At 56.6% G+C, this 20,425-nt stretch overlaps 1 protein-coding gene across 2 annotated transcripts; it reads right to left on the reverse strand.

Annotated features, from left to right (window-relative positions):
• Positions 1–30: 30 nt before the first annotated feature.
• On the reverse strand, positions 31–19,508 carry DRC7 (dynein regulatory complex subunit 7). 2 transcript variants are annotated; one of them, XM_037041633.1, is made up of 18 exons: positions 19,429–19,508; positions 16,720–16,948; positions 15,897–16,071; positions 14,793–14,918; positions 13,965–14,159; positions 12,155–12,313; positions 10,996–11,214; positions 8,495–8,623; positions 6,762–6,834; positions 5,754–5,882; positions 5,445–5,573; positions 4,241–4,461; positions 3,229–3,444; positions 2,529–2,639; positions 2,330–2,440; positions 1,266–1,460; positions 367–506; positions 31–274 (listed from the first exon to the last, which is right to left on the reverse strand). In XM_037041633.1, the coding sequence occupies exons 2-18, from the start codon at positions 16,911–16,913 to the stop codon at positions 181–183; spliced, it is 2,616 nt and encodes an 871-aa protein (XP_036897528.1). In that variant the 5' UTR covers positions 16,914–16,948; positions 19,429–19,508; the 3' UTR covers positions 31–180. The 2 variants fall into 2 exon arrangements, with proteins under 2 accessions (XP_036897528.1, XP_036897529.1); XM_037041634.1 differs by lacking the exon at positions 19,429–19,508 and adding an exon at positions 19,099–19,202.
• Between the last annotated feature and the right edge of the window lie 917 nt (positions 19,509–20,425).

The raw sequence follows: 20,425 nt of genomic DNA on the forward strand, positions 1-20,425 counted from the left end.
TTAGGGAACATGAGGTATAAATCGCAAATCAAAATATGTTTATTTACGGGAAAATCATGAGAAGCAGGAACAAGCGGGGCTGCAGGGGTGGCGTGGCACTGAGGCCAGGCTCCTGAAACACAGGGACCAGGCTGCGGGGGAGTTCTCTCTGGCAGCTTAGGCTGAGGCCCAGGCCGGGCATCAGGCAAAGGTTTTCAGGAGCTCTGCCAGGCGTGGGTCCTTGCAGAGCTTCTCCTCCAGAGCCATGTACTTCAGGGGGGCCAGCTCCTTGTGTCTGAAATCGGAGGGAGTGAGAGGTGGTGAGGGGTGACAAAGCTGGTGCTCCTGCCTCCCGCTCGGTCCCCTTGGGCTCCCCTGCCCCCTTACCGATTGAGCCGCTGTTCCAGGATTCGGATGCGGAACATGGCCTGAGAGCAGTAACTCAAGTACAAGTCTTCGTCCTCGGCTGTCAAGGTCACCTGGTTCTCCTGGTACCACTGCTGCTTCTTCTGCAGCTCCTGGGTCTCCTGCGGGTGCGGGGAGGAGGGAGCAGGGGTTTTGCTGAGCACTGACCCTCACTCAGGCTGTAGGCTGAGGTCCCCTGGTCGCCAGACAGCCAATGAGGGTTGCCTCTGCTACCCCCACCCACAGAAGCCAAAGGAACAGAGGCATGGCCAAAAAATGTCTTGAGTGGGAGCCACTGGGGTTGTATTTAGAGGGATATCATGTCCATGAGGTCAGAGCAGGGTTCAAGGCTGAGACGGCCATGTGGCTCTGAACAAATGACATTTTCAGAGCTTCAAATTTGTTGTCTGCCAAATGAAGGTCATTGTACCTACCCATGACCACCACACCACCATGGGAACTGCATGGTGTACTTCCGACCAACAGAAATGCGTCAAGGACGAGGAGTTGTAACAATGCACCAACCATCCACCTACCCATTCATTCATTCATTCATTCATCTACCTATCCCTTATCCCATTCATCCTTCCACCAATCTATTCAACTACCCATCTGTTCATTCATTTACCCATGCCTCTGTCTACCCTTCTATCCATCCTCCTATCTGTCCACCACCCACCCATTCATCCACTACTCACCCATCCATCCCATCCCTTCATCCACTCTTCTATCCAATGAACAAGAATAAGGAAGGACAACTTGGTCATTTGGAAACTCCAAGCAATTAGTCCCTCACAAGTCTGTGGCATGATGGGCAACCAGCCCTGGGCCCATGTTCAAGATGAGGATGCCAAGGTCCTCTGCCTGGGCCCTGGCCGTACCTTCTCGAAACGGGCCTGGATAAGGTTGGCTTTGTCAATGAGGCGCTGCTTGAAGTCACTGAGGCACTCCTCCTTGACGTGGATGGCTTGCCAGCGTGTCAGCTTCTCTCCTGGGGGCAGCTGTGCCAGGAATGGGGCCAGGTAGTCCAGCTGGGCCTCCACCTGCTGCAAATGCTCCTCGTGCATGACGCGTTCCTGCAGAGGTGGGGATAGTGGTCACCTGGACCAGCAGGGCCTGCAGAGACCTCCTAGCCAGCTCTGCATTAACACGTGACCTCACAAAACTGGGCCTCACATCCAGATCCCTGTGTTTGGTGCCTCTGGTCTCGGAGGGGGCCTGTGTGCTCTCTCGTGCCTGTGGTTATTGGTAACAGCCAACTACGTCTTAAAGGAATTGATGTTTCTCCACCTGAGCCTCTGTACACACCTAACGCTCAGCAGGTGCTTGCTCAGTAAATGGCGATATATGGTTGTTATGGATGACATTAAATCAAAAATGGCCAGTCTCTCTCTTTTCCTCCTTCATCCTGGAGCCTTATGTTGTGTTGGGAGACACGGGCCAGGGACGTTGGCGATGTGGGGGCTGATGTCCATCCCCGGGAGTCTGAGAACCAGTCATCTGATGCCCTGTCCTGCTTCTCCAACCTCAAACTATTTTTAGAAATCTCTCCCTGGTCGATGAAGGAGATTTAGAAGCTGGTGTGGAAACCAAGCTGGGCCTTGCAACCTGAGGGTGTAACCTGAACGCTCCGTGCTGCAGGGGATGGGGAACTCGGGCTGGTGGCCAGAGGTGGCTTCCTGCGGCCACAGGTGGAGGTGGGTGCACGACTTTCATCCTTTCCCAGTGAAGTAGAGGCCGTGGCTTGGCCACAGCCCCTGAGGGTGAGGAAGACCTGGTCTGGCTCCCGAGTGCTCTCTGGGGTGACACGTAGAATTGGTCAGCTCAGTGGCAAGGATAACCACCATGCTGTCGGTAACTTCCTCCGCTCTAAAGGCCTTCCGGCAGAATCCCTAATCATCCTCTCCCGCCAAGGCCAGGGCCTGGGTCAGGGAGCGAGGCCCACCCTGGCCTCCCGGTACTCCTTGCTCTTCTCATTGCGCTTTGTGTCATAGATGGAGATGGTCAGCGTGTGCGCCTCCTCCTCTTCCTCTCGAAGCTTCAGGATCTCCAGCACCTGAATTGCAAAGTGGGGGAGGGCATAGTTAAGGCACCCCCCAACCCTTGCCACCTTCCTGCCTGCCCACTCTCCCACGGGACCCCACCTCCAGCTCCGACTCCCAGGCCTGATGTCTGCATAACTTCTCTTCTTTCTTCAGCTGCATCATGGTCTCGTACTGGTAGAGAAGCTTCTTGGTGTGCTCCGTGGGCTCCACCTGGAGCAGCAAGGACAGGGACACACAGAGGCAGCAGTGGCTGCGGGCATGGACAGACTCTGGAGCCAGTCCTCTTGGGCTGAAATCTTCTCCCGCCATTTTCCAGCTGTGTGACCCTAAGCAAGTTGCTTAACCTCTCTGGTCCTCAGTTTCCTCGTCTATAAAAACACACATACTACTAGAAGAGAAACTAGGGACTTAAAATGGATATGCGGGGAGAGTGAGGATTTGAACTAGGAAAGCCAGCCCCCTGGCCATGAGAGGACCGTGTCCTCCAGTATTGGTCCGGGAATGTGAGGTCGGCTCCGCCCAGGGTTCTGGGGGTACGACCAATGCAGGGTAGTCTCTCTGCCTGTGGGTGGGGCTGACTTTCTTGGTGGAAAGAGGAGGGCTCTCAAAAGAGCTGTAAAGAGAAGGGTCTCCCTATGGGAGCTCTTGACCTTCCCATGGGACAGAGACGAACTTGCAGTCTGGGAACCCCGAGTTTCCACCTCAGCCCTCCCGCACTGCTGCATGGGGCGCAGGCCCCCCACCCCGCCCCGTTCCTTCCCCTCACCCACGTCGCCCGCCCCCGCCCGCCACGGCCCACCTCGAAGCTGCTACACATGTCTGGCGTCATGATGATCTTGTTGCCCTTGCTGTCCACCTCAGTGCGCCGCAGGAACTCGCGCTTGGAGGCCGTGATGTGGTTCTCCCGGCAGTGGTAGCGCAGCTGGATGCGCTCCTCCAAGATCAGAAACACGCGCTCCGCCACGTCCTCATCCGCAGGCTTGGCGGGATTGCGGAAGAACCGCTCTGTGATTTTCTGGGAGCCGGGTCAGAACACTCATAGAATGGGCGGTGGGAAAGAGAATCTGCGTGGGCCCCGAGGGCGGGAGCAAGGGACACTCAGGGACACTGGGGTCCAGAGTCATTTGGGGGTTTGCATGGAGCAGCCTCTCCTAGCCAAACAGTCGTTCTCAGTGCTACGCCACTCCAGCCCTTGAGCAGCACAGATTTCTTCTTTAGCTCCCTCCACAAGACTCTGCTTGCTCACCTCCAGAAACAGGGAGCTCACTACCTCTCCAGGCAGCCTTCTTTATCACTAGATATTCACTAGATATCCCTTAATGCTAGAAAGAGCTTTTTTTTTTTTTTTTGGTATGCTGCCATAAAACTCAGTTGTCAAATAATTTGCAATGGTATGAAGAAGAAATGCACAATTCAATGTTAAGTGGGTGATGCAGGGATTCCACTTATGTGCATGTTTCAATTAAGTTATAAGAGATTCTCAAAACCAAATCTATACAGTATTTTGTAGTTGTATCTGAGAGATGCCATTCCGAGATACTTGTTACTTTTTTTTCTTTCTACATCTTTCTCTCTGTATTTTATATTTTGCATTTAGCTATATTTTCCCACATATTCTCAGTGTTTAATTTGAGTGTACCCTTTTTATAGCAGTAAGGAAATAATACCTCCCTGACCCAGGGGCTGAGGGCACCGGTGGGAAAGGCCGTTTGGGAAAGACGCTGTTCCGGAGTCGGGCTGTACCCACCCCGGGTAACCAGCCTGCAGGAGGCAGCAAGACACCCTGTCCCCGGGGCCCAGTAGGCACTTACCAGAATGGGCCGAGGATTCGATTCTGTGCTGTTCTGAGTTATCTTCTTGACCCTGTGCCCAAAATTGACAAGGCGGTAGGAGAGGAAGTCCGGCCGTCCTTGATAGTGTTCCGTCATCGTCATGGGCGTCTCCTCCCGCTTTATCAGGCCGTCCACGCGGACCGTCTTGTAGAACTCCATGACGCGGTCCGTCTCAGGTTGCATGGACTTGTAGGAGTGCACTGCGGTGGGGGGCGGGGCCGCGGAGGCTGCCGAGTCAGCACCGTGAGCCCTGGCCCCAGACCCCCAGGAGAAGGCACACCCCTGACCGCTCATGGATGTGCCTTAGGTCTGAAGCCCAGCCCCTAACGCTGTTTCTGGCCTTTTTCTTATTAAAAGCAACACGGAGATGAATATCCGCACATCACGCATTTTAGAAAAGTTCTTGCCCAGGAGGGGAAAAAAGATTTGCTGAGGACGGAGTTTCAGCCGTCTCACTACTGGTCTCAGCAGAAATATTTTAAGGCGGGTATTGATTATTTTGCCTAGCTGCTCTCCGGAAAAGTTGTGCCCATGTGCTTCCACCAGCAACCAGGCAGCTGCCGGCTGCTTTGCCCAGCACCTTGCTCCCTGCAGGGCCGTCTTTGCATCTTTGATGACAGGAGGGTGGTAAGACGGTCTCTCGGGGATCTATTTATTTTTATTTCAACCATCAAGTGAAGTTGACCTTTCTTGACTTTTTTTTTTAAGATGGTACATCGACCCTACGTTTTCTTTTGTGACTCCTTGGTTACGGCCGTGATGCTTTCCTAAGACACGGGCGTCCCTCCCTTCCCAGGGCTCACAGTCATGTCCACAGCTGCCGCCCCCTCCGCCCTCTGCACCGCCCTCGAGGAGGCATTTGTTGGTTTTATTGCTCAGCATCCTGAGCCCTCTGTGAACGTGGCCCCCGCTGTGTGATCCCAACCACAGAATCGGCAGGTGGCCCTGGCTTTCACTTTCCTGGAGGTTGTCACGTTTCCTTGTGTTTTTTGAGCTCCCCACGACCTCACGTCTGGTTTGCCCAGGGAGGCGAGGTGGTTTCTGTTGCTTGCCACCCAGAGAACCCTGTCGGTACCCGGATGTTGGTTCTTCCCACCACGTGCCAGCCACACGGAGGTTGTGCTAAGAAGTGTGTAAGGCGCTGCTGGGGCCCCTCACTGGCCCAGTGGTGTGATCCACTCACCACGCAGAGCCTGGGGGTGGCCCGGCTTGAAGTAGTCGATGATCAGGCCTGTGACCTTGTTTATGTGCCTCAGTTCCAGCATGTCCTCCCGATTCTGGTACCACTCCTTCACCTCCAAAGTCTTGGTGCCTGCAAGGCAGGCAGGGGGCTGGCTGCTGCTGGGCCAGCTGTTCCAGCCTCTGCCCCACCATCCCCAGCACACAGGAACCAGCAGGGCCCACACTCACACTGAAGGAGCCTCAGGGACATGCCCAACGTCACCCAGCATGTTGGGGAATCGGCTCCCCACTCCTAGGATGCCCCTCTTACACTCCAAGTCCTCGTAGGTGGTGAGGCGGCACACGAGGCCGTTGCTGTTGAGGTACGGGGCCCACTTCTCCAGCTTGGCCTTCTTGTACTGTATCACCTTCATCCCATTTGGGCAGCGGGTCTCAAACACTGCAGACACAGGGTGGGCTGGGGTGAGGGGCCTCCCCGGACCAGGGGAGGGGAGGCCAACCCCACTTATCCACTCGCCTGGCCACTGCCCACGGAGCGGTCTGCTAAGCTCCTGAAGGCCCCAAGCCCACTCCAGGGGGACAGAGGACAATGGACAACAGCGGTGGCTCTCTTGGCCTGGGAGGAGCTCTCAGATTTGAGCCCGACCGGAAGACCCGCACCCTGGCATTCCACACACTTGCTGCCAGGCCACCCCTCCTGCCCTAACCTGACGTCCTCTGGTGCTTCACGGCTCAGCTCGGATGACCCCTCCTCCTGGAAGCCCTTGCTGCCCACCCGGGGCTGGGCTGGGTGCTCCTCATGACCCCTTTTCTGGCCCTTCCTGCTCTGCTGGAATAGCCTATGGCCCATGCTGTCCCTGTGGGTCTAGCAGTCCCAGACGGGATGCTCAGCAGCCAGAAGACGTTAGCTCGGGGCACAAGCATCCCTGCCCTTCTGCTTTGTCCGCCTGCCCTTCCCTGGTCAGGCTCGTCCCCTCCCCTGTGCCACCTGGGTACTGTGCGTGGCCTCCTCCTGGAAGGGCGGGGCCAGGGAGGGGGCCGACTGTGTCTGGTCCTCCGTTGTCCATCACCTCCCACAGTCCATCATCATCCCACCTGAGTTTACTGGGCCCCGTCCTGTCTGCCACACTGGTGCCGGGCCCTTGATGGCAGAGCTGAGTGTGTGTGGTGGGGAAGAAGGGGGGGTGCAGCAGGAAGCCGGAGAGGTGGGAATGAGGGGCCAGGACAGCTTCTGTGGGTGGTCCCTGCCTCGCTGCGGCCACAGACCGTCCCAGGGGCCCAGGGCCTGGGGAGGGGAGTAAACTCGGCGTGTTCGTGCCTTCGGGGGGGATCTCAAGCTGCTCCACCCACGAGTGCGGCATGTCGAAGCACTTATCCTCATCCTCCTTGACCTGTTGGGAGAGGTGGGAGTGGGGGGCACTGGTTCTGGTCAGAAGTTACAGGCAGAACCTCTGTCTTGGCACCTCCCCCCACACCAAGGCCAAGCTAGGGTGGCTTGTGAGCTCTCCAGAGAGCCAGAAGTCACGGGCAGTTCTGACCTGGCCCGGAATGACCCAAGACATACATGGTTACCGCTCAGACCTCCGCCACCTGCTCTTCTAGTCAGGCCTTGTGGCCAGCAGGGGGCGCCTGTGCACTGAGATTTACTGTCTTCAGCAGCCAAGGCTGAGGATACTGGAAACGCTAAATACAATTTCCAGGCAGGCCCATCGCACCACCTTTGTCCTCAAGCACGCCCAGCAGGTAGAACAGAGTCGCCAGAGAACCCAGACTACGGAGCCGGACGGGCCAAATCCTGGCTTCCAACTCCAGCTCCGTCACTTCCTGGCTGTGTAGCTCTGGCTCAGTTACTCCGCCCTCGGGTTTAAGTCTTCCTATCTGTCAAGGGGATGATAGTCATGGATGATAATACTAGTCCCTGCCTCACTTGGCGGTTGTGAAGATTTAGACAAGTTAATCCAGGTTAAGCACCTACCTATGGGCACTCAGTAAGGGCCATATGAGTGTTACCTATTGTTATGGGCTGAATGGTGTCTCCCAAAATTCCCATGAACTAACCCCCAGGGCCTCAGAATGTGAGAATATTTGGAGAAAAGATCTGTAAAGAGGCAATTCTGTCGAAATGGGGTCGTTCAGGTGGGCCCCACTCCAGTGTGACTGGTGTCCTGTAAGAGGAGGACTATAGGATGTGGACACACAGTAGGTGACCAGGTGAGAACATGGGGAGAAGACAGACATCTACAAGCAGAGGAGAGAAGCCTCCGAAGAAACCAGCCCTTCCGACACCTTGGCCTTGGACTTCCAGCCTCCAGAACTGTGGGAAAATGCATTTCTGTTGTTCAAGCCCTGCTAGCCTGCGGTACTTTGTTGGGGCAGCGCCAGCAAATGAATACACCTAACTGTGATTGGCTCCGCCCTGCCGCTGTATACACAGATGATGACACTGGAGCTTCCCGTGATTAGGAAGTGTGCCCAAGGCATCACAGCCAATAGCTGCAGCCTCTGGACCCCTGACCTACACACCCAGGGCTTCCTGCAGACCTGTCTGGAAGACCAGGAGATCACAGAAGAGATGCTGCCGACCTGGGGAAGGCCCCGAGTCAGTGACCTCTGGAAGGGCAAAGAGGAGGCACAGGAAAGGCCCAGAAGTGCTTGGAGGAGATCACAGTGGCTATGCAGGGAGGCCTGGGAGTGAGGAATGACCAGCTCTGTGGCTCCCCAGGCCTGTGGAGAGGGTGGTAGCACCCTACTGCCAGGGGCACACTCTCTGAATGGGACGGGTGTGTGGGGGGCAGGAGACCTGAATGTAAGTCCCAGCCCTCCCCTGCCCCGCTGGGTGTGTGGGTGGTTCCAGGCACGTTGTTGGACTTCTCGGCCTCAGTTTACCTGTTTATAAATTATGGACATAGTCCTGCTCCTTCTGCTCTGAGGAATCTATAATCAGTCTATTTGGACTGTCCCCTCCCATACACATGCGTGCTAGCTGGGACATTTGTCAGGCCAGCCAGAAACAAGACAGGGTGTGAAGCTCCACAGGCAGATGAGACTCACCAGATTTTCTATGTCATTGTCATCATTCAGGTTGTCATCCTCTTCCTCTACCACGGACAGGTGAGGCTTATCGGTCCCCAAAAGCAGGTACTCCCACTTTACAGGGTCTCCCAGATCAAAGATTAAGTCCTGATGGGGGAGAGGCTCAACTGAGTGTACCCCACGGCCACCGCACCTCACTCCTGCCGCACAGGGTGGTGGGAAACAGCTGCTCCTGGGGTGGAGAAGGGCCCCTGGCTCTGGGTCAGACGGACCGCCTCTATGAGTCCCTGCCCACCCACCCTCCTCATTTCAACAGGGACACAGAGGCGAGGCTAGAACAAACGCCCTCTCTCTTGCTCAGTCTCCCTGGGAAGATGCCCCACTGTCCCCCTCTGTGGAAGGTGTGGAGACTCCAGCCTGGGACAGGTCTGGAGGCAGGGCCATCCTGCATTGTCTGGGGTTGTGCCGGGCAGTGTGTAGAGCAAGTGCAAGTGCAAGTGCAAGCCAGCGAGATTTTACGGGAGGCCAAGCTGGCAAGTTGAGAAAAGGCTCCTTCCCAGGTGTTGATTCACGCCAGGGAGGGAGGGAACTGGGCAGGGGCAGGTGGGAGAGTGCGGAGGAGGCAGATGGGTTTTGTCCCCCTTGGCCTGGGTCCTCTCACCATCCAACCCACCTGGGCCCAGGCTCACCTGCCAGGTAACTCCCAGCAGGTAGGGAGCGCCCCAGTTCCCAGTCTACCTCCTCGGAGTGTCACGCTGTCACCAGAATCAGTGTCCCAGAGGGGGCAAAGGCCTAAGAACAGCTGCCCTGAAGGGGATCCAACATGAAGCTGTCCCGAAGCCAGCCTATCCTAGTCCTCACTGTCGTATCTGAGTCCTGGAGGGCTTCCGAGCATCTCTCTATTCCAGTGGGGTGTGGGGGAGAGGAGAGGGAGTGGGGGGAGAGGAGAGGGTGTGGGGGGAGAGGAGAGGGTGTGGGGGGGAGGAGGGAGAGACAGGACTGCTCCTAGCTGTGACAGTCACCGCGGATATAGTCCAGGCTTAGTGGAGAGGAACCAGACTGTACAGATTTGGCATTTCTTTCCATCACATCCTTCATTCTGCCACTTTTGTAAGTAGTAAGCGGCAGCTGGGGGCCTCGCTGCTTAAATGTCTGTTTCTGTAGGAGAAACATAACTGAACAGACAGCACGGTGTCCTGGGAGCATAGGGGGTCTCGCTGTCTCCATGTGGGGCCTCGTTGCTGCTCTCTGCTCTCAGTGCCCTTTCAAGTTTCCATGAAGGAACAAATCAGCGCTTCCCTGCTCACTTGGCAGTCAAAGTGACTGCCGGAGTCATGGGCCCTTTCTCCGTGCCCTCTGGCCTCACGTCCCCCCCAGGCCCCCTTCCATCTCATAACCTCTGTTAACCCTGACACAAATTCTCTTTGCCTGGCGTCAGTCCAAGGCACGCTGTGAACGGAGGCAGAAGACAGGCTCTTCAGCCTGGAAAAGGGGCACAGGAGGACTGTCACAGCCTCTCATTGGTCATGACTCTTCTGAGGGCACATGAGCCTGGACCCTGGGGGAGGACAGTTTTGGCTCTGCCCTGTCTGTGTGGTGTGGGATGCTTTCTTTCTGTAAAATAAGGGTGACCTTGGCTCATGTGGATTCAATGGCCAGGGACTGACTGTTGTAAGCACCTACTAAGTGTCATTTGCCACCACCTGGTGAGGCCGGTGAGGGCTGAGCAACCCTAGACTCGCAGGCTAAGAGGCCCTGGCGGAGGGCAGGGGTGTTCCTCCTGCCACGAAGGCAGACGCTCCACCTCGGGACATCTGACTTGCACGTGAAGTGACGAGTGCCAGAGCGCACCTGCGTCAACCCTGCCTGTCTCCCACGGTGGCAACAGCAGCGCCTGGGACAGGGCCACCTTGGAAGAGGGGCCAAAGGGCCTGGGGCATGCCTTGGGGAAGCTGGCCTGGTTGGAAATGGGGGAGCTTGGGAAAAAATGAAAGGGCACGGGACTCAGAGCCTGGAGTCTGTCTCCCTGTGGGTTTGTGGACGGCTCGGTGAACTTCTGTAAATGGGACATGCCTTGGTTTCCTGCACCCGGATCAAGAAACAGAACATGCCCACATGCCCTGAAAGCCACCCTGCGTCCAGTTCGGACCTTCCTGCAAAGGTGCGTGTGCATTTTCAACTTATGTAAGTGGCTCTGAGTTTGTACGTCTGTGCCCATGGAAGTCCATTGGGCGGGACACTTAGGACGAGTGCACTTTGCCGCCGTGTAGGTTGCATTTACTACAATGTTTTCCAAAAGTCTTTCATACAAACCCACAATCCACACTTCACAGGATACGTGAATCGAAAGAGAGGCAATAGTCACATCAGAATGGGTTTTGTGGGCAAAGGTGTGGGCAGTAGAGACTCGGCGACCGGGAAAGTCTGAAGCCCTCATGGCCTGGGGGCCACCTCTCCCCACCGCCCGGTCACCGTCCCCCGCTGTGACTGCCACACCCACGCAGACCCCTGCCCGGCACCTTGCAGCAGTTCCAACAGTCCTGCATGTTGATCCAGTAGTTCTTGTGGTTCCAGAGGCTCTCGATGCCCAGGAAGTGGTTGTCCTGGGGGCTGTAGCTGCGGGCCGTGAATGGGTCGATGAAAAAGCTCTCAGGCACCTCGCGCTTCCCGGACAGCACCAGCACCCAGGAGTGCACCCGCAGGCCGTGCAGGGGGTCGGTGTTCGTACTACCCGACTCCTGTGCAGAGAAGGTGGGTGACTGTGGGCCACACGGGTGGGAAGTAGGGGGCCAGCAGCCCAGACAGCTCCCTGGGGCTGGGGAAAGAGCAGGGGAGCTGAGTTCTGATCCAGACTGTGCCCATCACTGGCTGCCTGTGTGACCTGGGGAGCATCACCCACCTCTGAGCCTGTTTTCTTATCAGTAAAATGGGAGGGACTGGCTCGATCGGGGGGTTACTAACTGGGCCCTTCGGAGCTCTAAGGTAGCTGGGATTCAGTTGGTCCGGGCGAGACTTAATCCGAAGAAACATGGTGGGACACCATACGGCTTCCTCGTCTGCCTCCCTCTGGGAGAAGGGTGACTGTGCCATGTTTATTGTATCCCCAGTGCCTGAACTAGAGGAGATGCTCAGTGAATACCACAGAGAAGGAAAGCAAAGCAGGGAGGGAGGAAAAGAGAGTAAAAGGGAGGATGGCAGTGTGGCTGGGTAGGAGAGATGGATGGATGAATGGACGGACGGGAGAATGGGTGGAGGGATGGATGGATGGATAGGAGGACGGATGGGTGGGTGGGTGGAGGGATAGGAGGGTGGGTGGATGGGGGAATGGGTGTTGGAAGCAGAGCTGGGAGGGCAGTCGGGAGAGTAGGTGGGAGAGTGTATGTGGGTAGGGCTTCAGTGACAGAGTCTGCAATGAGGAGGCCACACGAACTGCCCCACAGGAACTGCCCCAGGCAGCAGAGCTTTGACCAGAGAAACCTATCACTGGAAGCTGGCCGACCACCAGTGGGAGGCTCCCCCTTGGCCCGGCCCGGGCGGGGATGGTCGAGAGGTAGAGGAGATGATTGGGACCTGGGGGTCCATAGCACGTTTCTTCCGTGCCCTGTGTCTCTCTCATGTTCCTGGAAACCCCTCCCTGAGAGCTGAGCTCCAGTGGAGGGTGGTGCGAGGTGGGCCCACCTGCAGGCGCTCCTCTGCCTCCCTCCGCCGCCTCTCCTCCTCCGCCTGGATCTTCTCCTGCTGCTTCTTCTCCTGCTCCTGCTCAAACCTGCTGGTCAGGTCCCTGGGTGGTCTGACGGCGTACTTCTTAGGTGGCACCGCTTCCTTCTCCCAGAGTGCCTGTCTCCCGAGGAGGGAAGAAGTTCAACAGTCATGAATCACCGCCCCTCTCCAGCCCCGGCCCCCCCCCCACTCCCCAGCCAGCAGATCAGGCTTCTCCTGGAGCCCAAGGCTGTCTGGCACCTTGGCCTTGGGCAAGCCCTCCCACTCCCCTAACCTGGGCTCATCTGGAAATTGGAAAGGCACTAATTAGCACCTTCTCCTGGGCTTGTTCTGAGAATAAAGACAGGAAAATGTCCATGGAGGGGGTTGCCCGCCAGGGCCAGTGCTCAGGGGATGTGCTTTTCTCTTCTTCACCCCCACTGCCCTCCCTGGCCACCGCTCGGACAGTGGGCCAAATCATTGGGAGTTGGATCGTCCAGGTTTTGGCATTGGGGGGTTTCATGGGTTGACGTAAAGTAAGAGTTTGCTGGGCAACGAAAGAAGGAGAAGAAAGTGTGTGTGTGTGTGTGTGTGTGTGTGTGTGTGTCAGAGAGAGAGAGAGAAAGAGAGAACACTTGGTGGCAAGAAAAAAATTCAGGAGAAACCACTACAGAGGCTACAGCAGTGGGCTGGGGACAGTTAGGAGGGAGAAGGAGCAGATGTCCATGGTTTAGAGTCTGGAGACCATGCGCCCATCCCTGGGTCTCCATTCACCAGCCGGGTGACCCTGGCAAACATGGAAAATGAAGGGGAAATGCCCACCACACAGCGTCGTTCTGAGGGACAACCGAGTCAGGGGACATGCCAGCGGCGTGTACACTGTAGAGTTCTCTGCCTTCGTTAGCATTGGTATCATTTTAATAATAAAAATTTGGCCTGAGAAGGGCCCGAGTGCAGGCTCATAGGCCTTTGGAGCCAAAAGCAATGATGGAAGATTCCTTCTTCCTTGAGGAGGTGGGCTGGAGACAGCAGGGCTCTCCCTGGGTGCACCCCTCCACCAGAGCACCACCCAGGGCCCCCAGGGCTCCCCCGGGTGCAACACAGGTGCCGTGGGTCATGCTGGGTGCCCAGCCCTGAGCTGCAGATGCCCGCGTGCGTTTGGCTCTGATCCCCGAGTTTTGGGGTCAACCCAGCTCATGAAGAGCATCTCCTGCCTGCAGTGTGGCTCTCTTCCAAAGGCAAAGAGATGCTTCCACGGCTCCTAAAATGAAATGCACGGAGGAGCATTTCTCGTGCTCACGCAGCGTCTGGCCATTATGGCATGTCAGTCAACACAGAGAGAAACACACCCACAACCTGCTCAAGGGTAGGTAACTTTTTTTTTTTTGCTGTTAAAAAGGAGCCTTTTTACCTGGAAGGGGGGAAAAATGTCAGAACTAAATGTCTGTCCCTGCGTCTGTTTCTTCCCCGGATGAAAACGGCTGGGAGGACTTTTATGAAATGTGCAGGGTGAATTTGGAATAGTTTGACTTAAGGTAGGAGCCAGTTGGCATTTGCAAAATTTACCCCATGGGGCACGCAGGAGCTGAAACTGAGTTACAACAAGGGGAGAGGGACAGCCGGGGTGGGCACCTGGGCCATGAGTGTTGAGAAGCCGGGGTCAGAGAAACCATCAGTGGTTGGAAACAGGAACTCCGTGGCGACGGAGCTGCCTTCCAGTGGCAGCGGCGCTGGGAGGAACTGCAAGGACACGCCTCTGTGAGGGCGGCGCCTGTGGAGCCCCGCTTACCTCCTTGGGCTTCAGGGTGAGCGGGCACAGCTCCCGGGTCAGGTCCATGAGGCACAGGTCCTTGGAGCCGTAGCCGTTGATGCAGTAGGCGTCATAGCCAGAGCCGATGAGCAAGGAGCAGAGCAGCGTGCTGAAGTCGAAGCAGTTGCCCTTCTGGTAGGCGAGCACCGTGGTTGACGAGTACAGGTGCGAGGGCTGGCCATGGAGGGTGGTCAGCGCCACGGGGCCTGCTGCCCCTGGCCTGTCCTCCCCATGTGCAAGGGCAGGGCGCTAGTGTCCACACAGGCTGGACCCCGACGGGGCTCCTCGCCTCCGTTGGGGGGGTGCTGCTAAGAATCGGAGGAGAACCACCAACCCCGTGTGTCCAGAAAGAGTCGCCCACATCTGCCTGCGATTTTCAGGGGGTGTGCCTTCCTGTTGGGGAGACCCCGTGGACGGTCTGTGGCCTGATGCTCTCTGATGGGCAATTCTGTGATTTTATCCCAAAGTTCCCCTCACCTCCTCCCCAACCCTACCCTTCACTGCAGACCCTTTCTCTCTCCCTCCCTCCTTTATCAACGAGAAGCCGACTGAGCTGGTCAGAAGCCTGCTCTTTCCTTTCCCCACTTCCTGCAGTCGGGAAAGGAAGATCCTCTGAAGGCAGAAAGAGGCAGAGGAGGCAAAGCGGCAGGAGCCAGAAGACCAGGCTTGCTGTGTGCCGGCCCCTCTCTGGGCCTGCCCCCGCCCCTTCCAAACAGACTCATGGGCGGAGCCTCTTTCTCCAGACCTGCCTAGCTCCCCATCCCAGGCCTCACTGGGCCCAGGGCTGCAGCCCAGATTGGCACGTACCGGCTTGAGAGGGTCGGCCAGGGGCTCCATGGAGAGGAAGTCTGCGACAAACTGGGCGCAGCCGTCCCAGTTGTAGAGCTCTGGGTAGGGCATCAGCGTGGGCCGGATGGTCGTGCTCACGAACTTCTGCGGGGGGGGGGGGGTGGAGACCAAAGACCTGGGGGAACATCCCGCCTGGTTGGCTGGAGAGTGTGGCGTTCCCGGGAAGCCAGGATCTCTGGCTGGGCGTCACGGGTGCTCTCTAGGCCTCTCTGGGCTCCAGGCTCCTCCCCGGTGCCTCGGGAACTGGAGAAAGGTATTCCCCGAAGCTCTTCCAGCCCAGATCCAGGAGAAACTGCGCTGTCCCCAGGGGCTGAGTCAGTGCCTCCCTGTCATCCCCACTGTCCCCCCGAGTGCCCCCAGACCTGCCGTCACCCCAGCCCTGTGAGGCCAGTCCCATTGACAGAGGAGGAAACTGAGGCTCCAGGAAGTGCACTGATGGGCTCAGAGCTGGGTCTGTCTGGCTCTGGGCCACCACCCAGTGCAGGGGACCTCGGCTACTGGGGCCCTTCAGGGACCACTCTGCCACCTGGGGCCTGGGGTCCAGGCCTCCAAGGAAGGCCCGGGCAGCAGCAGATCTCATGTGGCCCCACAGGAGGGGTAACCCCGGTACCAGCCCTGCTGCCTGCTGCAGGCCTGGGGAACGCAGGCCTGGGGTTACTGGGTGAGAAAAGAGGAGAATAGGGATCTGCACGGGAATCGCCGAGCTTCAGAGCTGGCAGCTAACACGTAGGTTAGAAAGCACCGTGTGGGCCAAATAAAGCCACCTGCAAGTCTCTGCCAGGCCCTGGGCAGCCCTTGTACAGCCTTTGGATTCATCCTCTTGCATTCCATCTTCAGGGGGGGAAACTGAGGTCCAGAGAGACTCAGGGAGGAGCCCTGGGTCACAGGGCTGGAAGGAAGAAGTCCAGGGCTTGGGTCCTGGGGCCCATCTCATCATTTTGTCTCATGTCTTCTCTCTTCCCTACCTACAGGCTCTGGCCCAGGACAGGGCTGCACGTGGGCCCACCTCCCCCACCCTCTGCCATCGAGCCCCCCGCCTGGCCCTCCATAACCTGGCCTTACTGGCACTTGGCACTCGTTCAGCGGATACAGGAAGAGGGGTACGCGGTCCGGGCACAGGTGGCTGTACTGGCGGGAGAAGTTGTCTGCCACCTCCAGCAGCTGTTCTTCTTCGGGCGTATTGCTTTGGTAGGAAAGAGGCAGCTTGGAGATGTCGACAGTGTCCTTGGTAATGATCCTGTGCCCGCAAGAAGGGTGGCATTAATTAGATTGTGTGAAGCTAGGCCTGGACGCAGGGAGCCCTCGATCCACCTTAGCTGCCAGGGCCTCTATCCTCACAGCTACCTAGGAGGGAAGTACCATCATTCGCATCTGCCCTTTGAAACAGATGAGGGAACTGAGGCACAGAGAAGTTGAGTGATTTGCCCAGAGTCACACAGCAGAGTGTGGATTTGGCCCAGGTGGTCTGAAAGCAGAGCCCTCACTCTTTTTTTAAAGAAAATGTTTTAAAATCAGCAGAGACAGGGATTCAATCTTTATTTATTTATTTTTTTAGAGAGGGGAAGGGAAGGAGAAAGAGAGGAAGAGAAACATCAGCATGTGGTTGCTTCTCATGCACCCCGTACTGGGGACTAGGCCCATAACCTAGGCATGTGTCCTGACTGGGAATTGAACCCGTGGCCCTTTGGTTCACAGGCCTACGCTCAATCCACTGAGCCACACCAGCCAGGGCTTGAGCGGAGAGAGCCCTTACTCTTAACGGCCTCTCTCTATGCCTTGGCCCTGCCTCCCCACCCAGGTGCCATCATCCTGCCCGGCTCCTACTTTACCCTGTTCTGGCCCTCTCTGGGGCTTCTGAGCCTGAAGCCCCCATCCCGACACTCACAAGGGCTTCTCCGGGACGGTGAGCTCAATACCCAACAGCTTCTTCTCCAGATCTCCGAGCATCTCCTGAGTCATGATGGTTTCCTTCCTCTGCACCTCCTGTGGCTGCATCATCTCGCCCGTCTCCGCCTGCTCAGCCGTTGGCTCCTGCTCAGCTGCCTCCTCCTTCTCCACTTTCTCCTTCAGGACCTCCATCCTGGCTTCCCTCTGGCTGCCGAGAGATGGAGCCTCTGCAGGGGGGATAAACGCGCTCAGCACGGCCGTCTTCCAACCAGGAAGGGACCGCCAAGACCACCTGTGTCCCTGGGTGCTGGTTTCCTGTGGTTTCGGTCACAGGGGGGAGAAGCACGTCTCCCTTAAACTTCCTTTCCATCCAGGAAAACATCTCTGCTTGGCGCTGACTCGTCTGTAACACCTTTCTGGCCCTCACCAATCTCCCTTTAACACAAAGACAAGCAGCCCGCGGGTTGAGAACCACCGTCAGGGCAGGAGAGGGTGGCCCAAACTTAGCTGCATTGCTTGCCTTCTCGTCTGTTTATTCAGACCGTATCTTCTCTTTATGGCAAATGATGCTAATGCCACAGAGATTACGGCAATGTTACACAATTTCCTATTTCAATGTGTTCATCAACCCCAATAAGTGAATTGAGTAAAAGAAAATTATTCATAATAGCAAGGTGGTGATGTGGAATATGACCCCCGGAAAGGTAATGTCACCATAATTGGAACTGAGGCACAGGGCGGGGCAACAGTAGGGCTGCCACCAAGGCACCTGGACGAGGGGCAGGTGTGTGTGCACTCTCCTGGCCAAGCCCCATGTCACCCCTCAGGATGAGGTCATTTGGGAGCCACACCGAGATGCCGTATGTGCTCATGCGCCCCGGGGAAAGCCTTGCCGTGGTCACGGGGCCATGCCTCCCTGAGGTGGACTGCTACTTGCCTACCCAAAGCTCCAGGCTTCCATAAAAAGAATCCCATTTCATTGGGGGCAGCCATGTGCCTGGTTTGAAATACTCAGCTTCCCAGCCTCCCTTGCAGCTAGGGTTAGCCCTGGGATTTGAACCCTGTTTTGGCTGCTGAGATGGGAGTCAAAATTGTCACACATTAAAGCGACGAGCCCAGCTGGCACAGACACTTCCCCCTCCTCTTCCTGCCTGGGACAGGGGGGCATAAAGCAGGAGCTGGGGCCACCAGCGCATGACTGCGGGGTAACCACTCCTGGGGACCAAAGCTGCCTGCTAAGGATGGCAGAGTGAGGAAACGGGGAGGCCTTGAGCACCACCTTCAGACTTCCCAGCGTATGAGGAAACCCAGCCCCAGCTTGTTTAAGCAGGTTCCTGTGTCACCATCTCAGCTGGTCCACCAGCCTCCTGCCTCCCAGCTCAAGTCTTCATTGCCCCACCTCGAATACCTTTTTTTTTTTAACACAACAAACGGCAGAGGTCCAAAGAGGAGGAAAACTGGCCCACTGCATAGGATGTAATAGTGGAGAGGTAGTGGAGAGAAAAGCACGGGGCCTTCCCAGATTTGTAAACAGCCCAGCCCCTGGGGTGACCAGAGCCAAGAGGGCAACAGGGACCTGGAGGCAAAGGCTGGACCCCGCCCTTCCGATCCAGCCCATAGCTGGGCCACCTGAGCTGCCTGGGCCTCTGGGGGAGGCACGTCATTGACCACCAGCCTGGCTAGGGCGAAAACCAGGCTCCACCACTCCCTGTCCCTTTCTGGGCCTCAGTTTCCCCTTCTGTAATATGGAAGGACAAGTAGATGTTTTCCATCCAATTCTGACATTTGGTGGGACTCAGGAGGGGCTGAGCACATGTGTCACTTTTCTGAAGGTCAGTGTGGCGAGTCCCAGGGGTTCGACATCACAACTGAGGCCCTGTGCCCAGCAGCAGGCTTGTTCCAGATCCCAGTTCCCTGCAGGTGAACCTCCCACTGTGCCCACCAGCCAATGAGCCCGGCGACCAGACCCTCTCTGCTGCCAGGGCGCAGTGACGACGAGCTCAGAGAGGGCAGTGACAACCATTACAGGCGCTTCCGGTTTACTGAGCCCCCACCCTGTCCCAGGCACTGTGCTGGCTAAGGGGTTACAGAGATCATATCACTTCTCCTCCAACAACTGGGAGGCAGACGCTATTAGGAAACTGCCTTTGCAGTTGGAAACACTGAGGCCTAAAGAGGTTAAGTGCACTCACTGCCTAGGGTCACAGAGCTGGTAAGTAGCAGGCGTGGGGTTTGAACCGTCTGTTTCCAAACCCTTGGCACTGAAGGGCCTCATGAGATGGGATGTCTCAGAAGTATGCGAGGGGTGGGGACGGAGAGGAAAGAGAGAAGTAGGGTGGGCAGAGGACCAGGGTGCCAGTGGGCAGCAGGGGCTTACACCGGGCCTGGTGCTGAGACAGCCCCGAGCCCGAGGCCGCAGAACCCCGTCCTCAGAGGCAGAGCTGGACCAGAACCTGCAATACTTCCTTCCCCGCATCAGGCAGCCTCAGCAGCTGTAGTGCAGTTTGAGGAGGGCAGTCTGGACTGGAAGTTTCCTGAACCCTGCCCAGAGGCCCAGAGGCCCAGAGGCCTTCCCCACACCCACAAGCCATTTTCTGCACCCACCTCCCCAGAAGCAACCTCTTCCTCCTTGACACACACACACACAGTGAAAACTTCCCCAGAGAGGTCAGGGCTGAAAGCCCCCAGGCAGAAGACACCCTCTTACCACCAGCACCCTCTCCCTGTCAGGCGGGTCCAGCCGTCCCTAGTCTCCTAACCCCCTCTCACCCCTTGGAGGACAGCCTGTACAATCTGTTAGTCTGTCTCCATAGTAACAGCTTTCAGAAGCTGAGGGCCTGTCCTGGAAGGGGAGGCTTCTGGGAAATGTAGTCTTCTATCACCACCCAGGTCTGGGCCCAGAGGACCTGGGCTGCATTTCTATAATTTGATTTTTAACAATGGCTGTGAATGTCAGCTGGCTCACCAACCTTCCTGAAAGTATAACAGTCAGCTGTTGCAAAGCTGGCTAGTTGTTAAACGTTTACCAGGACACCACTGCCCGTGCCCCAGACACAGTCAAAGTGGCCTTCATCAGGACAGACAGAAACCAGTGTGGGTCCTGCAGTGGTGGCCTGTCATGGCGGACCGAGCCAGGCTGCCTGAGTCCCGGGTTCTAATCCAGGGTGGGCCTCAGATTCAGGGCAGTGGAAATGTCCCCATTATGTTAGTGGCCCATGAAATATTTCCTTTTAATATCTTTTAAATTCAAAAGAAAAAATGAATACACTACCAATGAATATATAATTATGAGCCCACACTGGATTATATTCATCTTTGTACTAATGTAATTGCAAAATACAGCTTTTGCCGTTCTGTTTTTGGACCAAGGGACCCACAAAAGTCACAGCGTGGCTCTGTGGAGGGTTGGGGGTAAACTATACTGGAACTAGTTTTCCAATACCATCCCCAGAGCATACATCCTTCTTGGTGATGCTCACTCTTGCCGTGGATTAAGTCTCCTAGGTATACGTGAGCCTGCCTTCGAGCTGTCTAGTCTGTTCCCCTGGTCTTCATGCCTATCCTTGCACAGACCCCACGTTGGATTATCATCATGGTCTTGTACCAACTTCGTAAAGAATCTGTCATTCAAGTCGTCCTTCTATGCCCTCTCTCACTAAGGCTGACTTAGCTATTTGAGGCCGATGTGCCCCCATATAAATTTT

This window comes from Sturnira hondurensis, unplaced genomic scaffold (assembly GCF_014824575.4).
Source record: "Sturnira hondurensis isolate 20B ecotype Veracruz unplaced genomic scaffold, ASM1482457v3 Scaffold0003090, whole genome shotgun sequence".
NCBI lineage: Eukaryota > Metazoa > Chordata > Mammalia > Chiroptera > Phyllostomidae > Sturnira > Sturnira hondurensis.